Genomic DNA, 12474 nt, shown 5'->3' on the forward strand with positions numbered 1-12474 from the left:
AACACATTCAAGAACAGTACGAATTAGAAACCATGCGGGCGCAATGTGCCGACTCGCGCAGAATTCCAGCATCGCAAGTTAAAAGGCTCCTTTTAGGTTGAATTTCGTTTTGTTTGATCAAGTTTTTGATATCTCCTGCAGTTTGAATGAATGAAGTTCCACTGTACACATTACCGTATTTAGTCAAGTAATGATCTACCCACTCGCATAATGAACCCGCCCCCACTTGTGTCCGCCAGAATTTATTTATTATTTTTTTTCCAGCCTAGCGAGTTCCTCAGTTTTCGCTGCGGTCCGCAGCGCAGACCTTGGGCATCCCCGAGATGCTGCCCGCCGCTGACATCACCACTTGTTTGTTTATCTTTTGAGGAGAGCTCCAGCCAGAGCTGCGTTTATATCCCGAAGTTCGTAGTAAGTGGACCACAGCTTTAAAGACAGTTGCTTGTCAAAAAACAATTTTTTCTTCGCGAAAAAGTCCGTGATGGACGTCTATTTTTGCAGTGCAGATCCGATGAGGGAGGTTTCCAGTTTATTTAAAGCAGAAGCGTGCTCTTCGCCGAGGCCCTTGGCATAGACAAGTTGTCTGAGGCTCTCTATGTACGCCATTGCTACGGGCGCGCTTATGGGTGCTGGCTCCGAGGTTTCATCCTCATCCGATTCCTCCGTGTCACTCTCGTCCCGCACTTCAGAAACAATGTCCTCGTCCGTGCACGGTTCCACGGTGTCGGCGTCGTCAGCGACAGAAATAAAATCATTCCAACCGATGTCATGACCCTCCATGTCTGAGTCGACGACGCGCTGCCACAAATCGCCACCGGGCTGGTCATCTTCCGAAGCACCAGGCTCGGCATCAGACACTCGACGAAGCCGGCCTCGCGGAAGCAGTTCCGCTCGTCAGTGGCTGTCACCTCTGCCCAGGCCGCTTTCATCATCTCTACCGCTGAATATAATGGAAATGGGCACGGTGTTCCCGTCCACCATCCCAAATTACAACCAGGGCCCAAGATTTGAACGAAGCCAACACAACAAGAGTTACAAAAGCGCGTGATGGAGTAGACGTGCAATGTACACAGGCGGCAATCAAGCTAAAGGTACAGACGCACAGCGCCAGAGGAGAGACCAATGAAGGGCGTCCGTGAGCCTCAGTGCAGCCACCTCTTGGCTCCCACGGAAGGCCTGCTTCACGGAGCCTGGTCTCCGCGATCGGCATAGGCGGCTGTGCGGTTGATCGCGAAGGCCACGCGCGGATTTGCAAGCATAGAGTTTCTTACTATTAACTAGAGGGAAAGCTGGCGGCACTGCACCTGAACCTCCATGGGAGCGCAAAGCATCATGGGTCGATGAGCATCTTGGTGTGGGACAGTAGGTTTTTTTCAGGAACACAAAGTGGCGTTACTGAGATGTCCCATTCTGTATCCACGGCGCGCTCCGCGTGCAGACGACTTTGGCGTAAAAGTGGTGTGCAAAAGCCATAGTAGCGAAAACGCAACAGCACACGATGCTGATAAAAGGTTTTTGTTTTCCGAAATGCTGTGGAAAAACCTTTTGAAAATGTTGAAGCCACATTTTTTTCAAAAATATTTCTTTTTAAAAGTGCACCTGTCAAGCACGAAATATTGGCTTTTGTGGTCTGCAATGCTTGGCCAATAAGAGAGCAAACCATTGCTTATTTTGAGCAAGATTTGCATTTACATGCTTTTCTGCTCGTTTGTTGTGATTTATAGGCAGCATATTGAATTATAGCACATTCTTAATTATCGAATGTTTGCTTTTTCATTATTTTTTGGCCAAAAGTTGTAGTTCTGCAGTCGATAGCTTTCCGCCCCATGATGCTTAGAGCGCCCATGGTGGTACAGGTGGTCTCGAGGAAGCTCCATGCAAACTCCCATAGGTGGGGCGCCAGCTTTCCCTCTAGTTAATAGTAAGAAACTATTATGTTTACAAGAGAGTGAGGAGAGGTTAGTGGAGTTGCGAGGAGGGGCGAGAGGGCGATCTTTGAAGGCGCATTGGCGTAGAAAGGGCAGCTTGCTTGAGAGCAGCATGAAACGGGGCAGGCAGTTCGCCTACGATGAGGCTCGGGAAAACACCGCGCGCCAGGCGCACAAAGGGTTCGGAGGCAGGTTATCTCACATCGCGGCGTCGGATTTACGCCATCCGTTCGCTGTAACCGATCAGCAGGGCTTAATGACGTTCGTTATACATGTAATTTTGTGCCATTGAGACAATGTATATTTTGACGGTTGCACAGGTCTCGTTCGTTATAAGCAGAAATTCGTTTTAAGTGGGGCCGTTATGTGGGCTCGACTGTACAGGCTGCCGTGGTGGCTCAGTGGTTACAGCGCTCTGCTGCTGAGCCGAAAGACGCAGGTTCGATCCTGGCCACGGGGGTCAAATTTCAGTGGAGGCGAATGCTACAGAATGCTGTGCGATGTCAGTGCACGTTAAAGAACCCCAGGTGGTCGCCAGGGCCCTCCACTGCAGTGTCCCTATAGCCTGAGTCGCTTTGAGACATTAAACCCCATAAACTAAACCAAACCATTATTGATTGTACATATTGACATTCATTATTAACATTACTTACTACATGAATCATGGCCCTTGCGAACTGAGCACTGTTATACAGTGTTCTACCCAAGTCTGGATGCAGTTTTTAAAAATAGGCGTTTTGAGTTCGAATGGTGCTTTTTTGGCATAGCATTGTCAGCGGTGTAGCACATCAGAATAAAGCTGAGACACGCAATGCTATCAGGGTGGTTAAGTAATATTGAAACTTTTAACTATTACTGTTGGGCTCCTTACTTATTGAGAGGCTTGTAGCTCACTGTAAATAATATTCATATCAGTTTTTGGAATTTTAAAAATGCCATTCCCATTGCTACTGCAGTGCAACAAGCAGTTTTGGGGCCACACATGGCCGAAACCAAAACCGTGCGACTAAGAAAAGCGCTGGCTACAGCGTGTGTCACTGCTCTTTTCACAGTGCCCGACTGGGAGCGGTGAGCGGACAGAGAGCACGTGACACTGCTAGTGTTAGACGTCTTAGCTGTACTCTGGTGCACTACACTGTTGACAGTGGTGTGCTGAAAAAAGCACTCTTTTAACTTAAAAAGCCCATTTATAAAAATTGCTGACACTTCTTGGGGGAAACACCCTATGGAAAATATATTAAGAGCTTGCCGTACTGTTCTTGCCTTGAGTAATTGTTGCTTCTGTTTTGAGTGGAGAACTAGCACATATATCTGCCAAGTCTCCCAGTTTATTCATGTAATATGGGAATTTCTCAAATTTTTGATCATTTTGTATAGCTCTCTCACCAAAGTAAATACTTACTTCAAAAGCATGCAATTGTTGCCATAGCTGTGGACCCATGGATATACACCTTCTAGAGGGCAGCCCATGCTAATATATTAGCTGACCATTACCAATAGCAATTCATGCATGTAATCTTGCTTGTAATCAGTACCATGCAGGTGCCAAAAATTGAGTACACTGTACAATTTAACTTTACCTGCTAAGCTGTCAAATCCCTATTTGTTGGCTTGCAGGGTACTAGTGTGAGTAAACTGCACTTTTTTAGATGCAGCACATGTTGACATCCCTACTTAAATTTGTAGGGAGCACTTATAAGTAAATTTTAGTTTTTAGCAGGGCTAAATCTTCTACTACAAGAATGCTGTGTATACAGATAAAGGTGCAGCTACCTCTACCCCCCCCCCCCCCCCCCCGCCCCCCTCTCCCCTATTCCTAAAGTCTCCTTTGAGTATGTGAGTTGGTTATGTGAACTGGAGTTAGTGAAGTGCTCAGTAACATGTCCTGTAGCATTTGCAACATTTTTTTTTTATTAAGTTAGTGCATTAGATTTAAAATTTGCTTACATGAAATGTATTCCTTGTTACTTGCAAGTTACACATACTCTGTGCACATCATTGTTGCAGCTGCTCTCTCAGTCTGCCTTCCTCCTTGTCACAAATAGTTACAGCTAAGAGCCACCGCAGGGGCCCAGTGCTTATGATGCTCTGTTGCCAACCCGAAAGAAATGGGTTCAATCCTGGCCGCATGGTCGCATTTCGATGGAGGTGAAATGCTAGAGGCTCGTGTGCTGCGCGATGTCAGTGCACGGTAAAGAACCCCAGATGGTCGAAATGATCTGGAGCCCTCCACTATGCTGTTTCTCGTAGCCTGAGTCGCTTTGGGATGTTAAACTCCGTAAAAAAAAAAAAGAGAAAAAGTTAGTTAAATCTTGTAAATATTGTGTTCGGTCTTTTTGAAAAAAAGCATCAGCCAACTAAAAAGTAGCCTTCAGTTTTAGTTTTTGAAAGGGTTTTAAGAAAGTTGTCTTGTTTCGTAAGTTGCTTTGGGCATGTCAAGTCCGTCTGTTTGCATTAAGAGTGCATTAAATTTTGCCCTTTTGTATTTTCAGGAGGGACCCTCAAGACTTCTTTGCTTGGCCTGTGAATGACATTATTGCACCTGGTTACTCAACAATCATACACAGCCCAATGGATTTCAGTACCATGCGAAAGAAGATCGATGACAATGATTATACCTGTGTTAGTGAATTTAGGGTAAGCACTGGAGTATATTTGCATGTCTGTTTCAACATTGTGAACCCCGGCTTACAACAGAAGGTCTCTTGCTAACAAAGTTTGTTGTTTTCGTGTTGCAACTTGTAGAGCATCATCCTCAGTTTGCTTACAGTACTGTTTGCTGCTGTTTCTCTGTGACTGAAAAAAATGTGTCACTGGAGTCAGTCGCTTTCACCTTTGAAAGAGTGCTGACACAGGTTTTTGATTTTTGTTTGCTTATTGCTCAGGTAGTGGCATGTAGTTATGGCTTAAGCCCTCATTGGCTCTGGTATATGTTGGATAATTATGTGTATTGTCATTTTTTACCAGTTTTTTTTTTCATTTTTATTGCAAACAGCAAAGTTGAGACCTTGATATCAGGAGGAACTACGGAATGCACTGCTGGTGGTTATGGGGCTTGCAAACATGTGACATTGCTGGCTGCGTACCAGTACTCTAGATACGAACCACAGGGAGCAGGTCAGTTTTGGATGTTAGGGCTAAATATCAGATAGGGTAGAATATCCGAGGTGGTAGCAGCCGAACTGGAGCGCCACAATGCAGTGCGGGGCAAAGCAGGTGAAGGTGCAGAGCTTGAAGAGGCTGCTTTTGCTCCTCCCACAACCAGCCCTGCAGAGTGGTGCTACCAGGCATGGCTGCCCGGAGCCGCTGCAGCAGCTCACCGGCAAGCATGAGTGCTGACCAATTGCATGCACTCAGAGTTCGATATATCCAATGTGGAGTTCATTATGAAAAGTATTTTTCACAGGAATAATGATAAAAGAGCTTTCGGTGTTCAGCATAATGCGTAATTTTCTCTACCCGGGTTCGTTATAATTGGGTTTTACTGTAGTGTCTACTGGAATCAGTAACTGACCTCAGAGATGTGCTCTTTTCAGGATGACCTGAAGTTGATGTGTGATAATGCTATGACCTACAACCGAGCTGACACAGTTTACTACAAGTCTGCTAAGCGCATGTGGTACTCTGGAAACAAGCTTCTCCTCAAGGTAATTGTCTAGAATGTGACTTTGGGAATACATACAGTAGAATCTTGCTCATTCAAATCTCACAGGGTCAGCCACAGCGGTGGCTGAGTGGTTATGGCGCTCGGGTGCTGGCCTGAAAGACGCGGGTTCGATCCCGGTCGCGGTGGTCGAATTTCAATGGAGGTGAAATTCTAGAGGCCCGTGTGCTGTGCGATGTCAGTGCACGTTAAAGAACCCCAGGTGGTCGAAATTTCCGGAGCCCGTCACTACGGCGTCTCTCATAGCCTGAGTCGCTTTGGGACGTTAAACCCCCCATAAACCATAAACCATAAATCTCACAGGGTCATGAAAAATATTCATATCACCCGAAATTTGTATTGCCCAAAAAAGAGAAAAATTTATATGCGTATTGGAAATGCATTCATACAAATCTGTGCAGCTGCTGAGATGCATTTATGGCCACACACCATAGCTCGGTGCCCGCAGTACTTCATGGCTGGCATTGACGACGTTTGTGACTTGCAGGCCGCACAGCACTGCTCTGTGCTCACGTGTGTGTACTACGCGACTAGTGATTGCAGTGTTGGCATTGTGCAGGCAGCATGCCATTACTTGGTGCTTGCAGCGAGTGCTGCATACTGTGCGACTGCCAATTGTGATGTCGGTGATGCGAGGTCAGTGCAGCTGACAGGCGTGGTCGTGGCTCCCATATTTGTATCATCCGTAAGGGTGGTGGGGTGTGTTCAGAACACATGAAATTTCACACATTATGAACAGTGTACTGTGCCCAAGGAAATTTATGAATTCGTATCATCAGTGATTTTATCACCAGGATTCTACTGTACAATACATTGCTTCAAATAAAAGCATGAAATGTGCCCTATTGCTCACATCAGGACCTCTTATTTTTTGTACTTGTCTCTCATTTCTGCTATTTCAGCTTCTGGATGTGTTGACAGTCCAAATGGATGCTGCATGCAGTTGAGACCTGCATAATTTTTTTATTTGTGAGGCTGATTTTTGTGCCGTGGCTTTCTTGTGAAAACTCACACTGGAAATGCAGACACCATTTGAATTCTTGTTTGCTGTTTAGGATCATCTCCTTGGCTTGGAGGGCACCCTTCCATTTTTTCCGGACCTGACATCTGAGGAGCTTGGTTTTGATGTCGATGGGACTGCATCCGCACCTGATATCAAGCCGCTGCCAGATGTTGCTGATGCACCTGTTACCATTGAAGCTGCACCACTGGGAAGCCCAGAGTATGCCAAAAAGACCAAGAATGGATCGTAAGTTTTTTCAGCGTTAATGGGTTCTTTATTTTCTCATTTTTGGTGATTTTGGCCATAATTTTGTGCTTGCTTATTAACCATAAATTAGTTCTCTGCTGAACAAAACTGGGCTGAAGTATAGCTGTTGACCTCAAGCAATGTGCAAAATGACAAACATTACCTCAGCTGGTGATGATGTTGTACAACCGTTCTCTTTAACATGTCATGTTATTTGCGCTTGGACAGTATTTAACCTTTTAAGGGTCATGCTCTTACTGGTTGGTTTCCACCTTTCTGTATACCAGTGATACTGATGTACCCATATGCTCTCCTATCGCCGTTAAAAATGGGCGCCGGAACACAAAGCTGGCATGCTTGGGGTGGTTCTTTCAAGAAGCTTGTACTTTCATCTCGCGCTGTTTTTCTTGGTGAGTTAAGGTGCGAAGAGCGACCACGGCCACCAGTCTTTTTGTGAGGAGGGGGGGTCGCTCTGCGCTAGCTCTGCATGCTCAACTCTTAAAAGGGGTTGGGCGTCGTGCTCATGTACAGCCACTTTATTGATATTAGTACCATTTACTATGTTCCTAACCCTGTCTTTTCTCTCTATCGCTCCCCTCTTTTATTTCATCTCCCTGTGTACTCACTGTCCCTTTATTTCTGCTGGCCACAGCTCAGGTGCTTCAGTATCCGATAGCAGATGCCGCGGCAGGCAAAAATCTTTTCCTTCGTTTTTTGTTTTGTTTAATAAATAACCATATACTACTACTGTTATTTTCTGCATGGGTTGTGTAAGTTGGCTGCATTGTTTTGTGGGTCGCATCATTCCTTGCATCATTCTTTACTGATTTTGCATTCTTCATGTTGTCCGTAAAAGAAAAAAATTGTAATGATGCTGTGTATAGCATGCGGTGCACAGGCAGAATTTTGTGTTTGACCAACTCGCTGCAGTAGTGCAGTGGCTATGGTGTTCGGCTGCTGGACCCAAGGTCGTGGGTTCGATTGGGACTACTGCAAGTGCATTTCTATGGAGAAAAGCCCTTGGTGACTGAAGTCAAACCAGAGTCCCTCACTACAACACGCCCAGTAAACCACGCTCTTGCTTTGGCTATAAAATTTGTCGATCAGTGATTTATGGTTGGATAGTTCCCTGCTTTGATGCTATGACTTGGCCTTTGGCACATTTATGATTTATCTTTGTGTATGTGTTTGGCATTAGTCTCATAGATAGGCAACTTTGTAGTCATGTTTTGAATTAGAGCTAGGATGGCTATACAGTTCAAGTAAACAAAACTTGACTCTGGTGAAGCAAAGGTGCATTTATCCTTAATCGCTTTGGAATGGCTTTTGTACTGGCATGATACTCATTTTAGGTTTTGTTTATTTATAGTAGTGAAGACGGAGCATCAGATGACCAGGCAGCAAATGAAATCTTACTTCAAGCTCAGAAAGCAGCACAAGTTGCAGCTGGCAGGCTGTCTCTGAAGAAAGTCCCCAGCAAGGTAAGCTGTTTCAATACTACAAGAACCTTTATTTGATCATATCAAAGTGACTGCTCTGAACAATAAGATTCTTGGTAGGTGTCTTGTAATGCTGCTTAAACAGAGGCAGTACCAGTGAAGAATACGGTGATGTGATATGTAGTGCGGAAAAAGAGAGAGAGAATGAAAGGCAGGGAGAGGCAGGTTAACCAGATAAGGGTTTCATTTAGCTACCGTGCACTAAGGGCAGGGAAAGAAGGAGTGCCGTGTGCAGCCACTCTTGGCAACCAAGGAGCCTGAATTTCCTGGCACTCCAGCAAGCCAATGGCTACATGGAAGTGTTGCCATAGTACTGTTGAACCCGAATATATTAAACTTCAGTGTACCGTATTGATTCGAATCTAGGCCGATAGTTTTTTTCATATAATCATATTCCAAACTCTAGGGTCGGCTTAGATTCGAGGATTTTAAAAAACGTGCCAGTTTTTCATTGAAACTGCTAAATATGGTGCATAGCTAGCGCCATCTAGAAAAGTCAGTATTGCAGCCGCTACTAGCCGCGCCAGTAGCCAACCGTACACTATAGTGAACTAGAATACTGGTCTAGTGGCGTGAACGGAGGCGCGCAGCAGCAGAGCAGCTGAAGCAAAACACCTCTCCTCACCGCAAGGGGCGCTACCGCACTTTTTACTAGCTCCACGCCTGTGCTGCCGTGCTGGCCGGTCAGTAGGAACGACTGACTCAACACTTGCTTTTTCGTGCCTCACTGCTGGTGTTCTAGGTCCCAATTCTGCATCGGTTGACAAGCTTCACATATTTCTGTAGCACCTGAGTGCATGGGAAAACTAGACTAATGGAATGCAAGGCTTTTATAAGCAAGCCGACAGCTACAGGACTGCGTGCGACACTAGCGTGTTGACACTGTTGAAGTACCTAATAGAAGGTGCAGGTTTCAGTTACCTGATGACAGGTAGAGTGAGCCAGGATCCGGCTGGGCATCTTATCAGAATTGTGCGCCAGTCTTCATTCTGGCTGCAATACACATACCCAGCGTCTGAGAAGACGTTCCTAGTTATACTGTAATCTGCCTTGCATTTAGCAACCTTTCCCACTCAGTTTCTACAGGAAACCTCGAGATTGGCATCCTCATAGCCATTTTGTACGCAGATGCTGGCCAGCAAAGCTGTCCCAGTGGCACGCAGGAGCTAGATGCTTTAGATGCAGGCAACATTCTAGATGCAATTCTAGATGCAGGCAACATGCAGATGCAGCATGTGCAGCACTTAATTCTGAAAATACCGCCATACCATTCCACTTGCACTGTAGCATCAAGTGACAGGCGGCTAATATTCTAATGGAGAAGCTTGGGCGTGTTGGTGGTGGATCATTCTTAAAACACAGCGCTAACAATTCCAGGGCGCAGAGACAGTAAATAAAAGGCGATCGTAAGAAACGCGAACAGAGTGGAGCCTATTCGCATTTCTTTTCATCGCGCTTTTACTTCGGTGGTAGCTAAAGGACACCAGAGTGGTCCGCAATGTTTTCTAGGATGACCCTAACGTCTTTTTCTTACCATCCAGGTAAAAGCGCGATCAAAATGAATTCCAATAGCGGAGCCCGTAGGCGCCGGGTTGTTCGCGTTTCTTTCCATTGCGATAGTACACACGAGCGCTCATGTGTATGTCTCGTCTGTGTGCGCTCGTATTGTTAGCTGCACGGTTATGTAGCAAAAAAAAAAAAGATGGCGTCTTGAACACAGGCTGTGAGGGCTGTCTGAATTTGTTTTTAATGACCAAAGAAACGACAGCGAACTCAAGCCAGATGAGTTCACTCGCATGAACTACAAGGGTGACCTTCGTCCCTCTGCAGGGCCCCCTCTACAAATTGTAGCTGACCTGGAAAATACTACTTACATGACATGCTTTAGCCACCTGTAAAGCTACATGCAGACAGTACCCTTAATATTGTACGGGTGTTTAAGGCAAAAGCAGAGACCTGGCTCTCTGGCTACTGTGAAAATTTGGCAGCCGAGCTCACTGCTGTAGTGCCTAGCTATCACTACTTTTTACATAACAAAACCGCTTTCCATTTTTGAACAGCCGGAAGTAAAAAGATTCTGAGTACCAGAAAATTAGTTGGTGCGCTTAGACCTGAAAAGGACCTGTTAGGGTGAAATCCCATTTCACTTAATTTCGGCTGGTCGCTCGAAGAATGTGCTTGCCAGGAAGCCAAGATTTGCTATAATTTTTATTTTACAAATATTAGCACTTACAATGCAAGCCTTGCCTAAAATTGGGGTGAAAATGTTTTTAATCGTGTGTAAATTTTTGTGAATAAAATGCGTTTCTGAGGCTGCTGAACCGCTTCAGGAAAAGTGGAAAATTTATTTAGGAGATCACTCGTACAGTGCCGTCACAGATGAATCACTAGGGTAGCTCAGTAGTCGCATGTAAATAAAATCAGCTCAATAAGAGATGCACCTAACTAAACAAATTACATCCACCAGCAAAACTGTAAGTATTTCGCATTGCCCTTTGTCGGTAGCAGATGACATAGAGCGACGCGACTTTTCATCATCGCCAAAATGCTCAAAGGGGCACGGTTAGGAAAAAAAGGTGCCTAGGAGGTTATGTTGAAGTTAGTTGAAGCCAATGGCATGCAGGAGCGTATTATGCACCCCATTGTTACAACGCTGCGGAGAAACATACACAAGCTCCTGAAGCGGCAGCGACGGCGCCGCTAGAAAAAGTTGCAGTGGCGCCATCTGATGGCTTCTATGCCGAAGAGCACACCCGCACCCTCCCGTTCGCGCCACTAGACCAGTATTCTAGTTCACTATTACAGTAAAACCTCGTTAATTCGAACTCTGTTTATTCGAAATCCCGCGTAATTCGAAGGTTTTCGGCGGTCCCAACAGTTTGCATGCAAATTTTGCCGGATAATTTGAACAGCCAGCGCGCCCTCATCCGGATAATACGTCAATTTAAGCCATGGCCTCCGTGATTTTTCCATAGTGCCAGTCTCTGAGGCCAGTATAGTTGCCGGAGTGGAAGCCAGGCGGCACTTTAAATCAACTTCCTGTTTCCGGTGCTTTGTTGTGCCTCCGTGATCTGCACCGGTTTTGGAGGCTAGCTTTAGTTGACAAAGCAACAAGCAGGTGCCACTAGGTCAAAATTTTTCTGGTTCCGTTTCCGTTTTTGTTGTTTGTCTCGCTTGTGGCAGGCACTGCTCGTTGTTCTTTACTGTTCGGTGCCGCGACCAGGCGAGTACTGTGCTCTGCTAGTTCTTGACCACGTGCGCGGTGTTGGTGTTAAGAAAATGCCGAAGTACAGAACTCTGACTCTCTGCCAGAAAGTGTGCCTAATTGAGGAGGCTGAAAAATGGTCGAGCTCCAAAACGCAGTTGGCAGAAAAGCACAAGGTGCCTTTATCGACCCTTTCGACTATATTGAAAAATAAGACGAAGATCCTCGAGGCCTACGGGAAGACGCATTCGACGAAGCGGACAAGGATTCGTTTTCCTACGTATCCGGACGTTGAAGACGCCTTGATAAAGTGGCTTCAGCATGCAAATGCAGCACACCTGCCTGTGAACGGCACGCTGCTGCGCGAAAAGGCCGAGGAGCTTGCACTGCGGATGGGCCATGAAGCATTTAAGTGCAGCAACGGCTGGTTGTCCAGATTTAAAGACCGCAATAACCTCAAATTCGTGACAGTGTGCGGCGAAAGTGGGAGCGTCGACCCAAATGTTGTCGAGAATTGGAAAAAGCATACATTGGCTCCGCTGCTTCAGCAGTACGCGGAGGACGATGTTTACAACATGGACGAGGCCGCATTGTTTTACAAAATGCTGCCTACGAAGACGTTAGCCCCAAAGGATGCGGTAGTCACGGGAAAAAAAACAACCCAAGGACAGAATAACCATTCTGTTTGGTGCGAATATGTCCGGCAGTCACAAACTGCCGCTGCTGATCATGGGAAAAGTGGAGAAGCCTCGGTGCTTCAAGAACGCACGATTTCCTCCTAAAGATGACGTGCTGTACAGAAGCAACAAAAAGGCTTGGATGACGGCAGCGCTGTTCGAGGTGTACGTGAGGCACCTTGGCCGTAAGTTTGCTGCCGCGGGACGAAAAGTTGTTTTTGTTGTTGACAACTGCCCAGCCCACGCCGACAT

The 12474-nt window shown here is 46.0% G+C and overlaps 1 protein-coding gene across 1 annotated transcript in view; it reads left to right on the plus strand.

The window, feature by feature from the left end:
- Positions 1-12474, plus strand: part of LOC144113474 (bromodomain-containing protein 7-like) — a 115761-nt gene that overhangs the window by 16531 nt on the left and 86756 nt on the right. Inside the window, exons 4-7 of the mRNA XM_077646564.1 lie at positions 4421-4565; positions 5465-5575; positions 6648-6841; positions 8211-8322. Coding sequence (XP_077502690.1) covers positions 4421-4565; positions 5465-5575; positions 6648-6841; positions 8211-8322 — 562 coding nt within the window. The remainder of the gene's footprint in view (positions 1-4420; positions 4566-5464; positions 5576-6647; positions 6842-8210; positions 8323-12474) is intronic.

This window comes from Amblyomma americanum, chromosome 1 (assembly GCF_052857255.1).
Source record: "Amblyomma americanum isolate KBUSLIRL-KWMA chromosome 1, ASM5285725v1, whole genome shotgun sequence".
Taxonomy (NCBI): domain Eukaryota; kingdom Metazoa; phylum Arthropoda; class Arachnida; order Ixodida; family Ixodidae; genus Amblyomma; species Amblyomma americanum.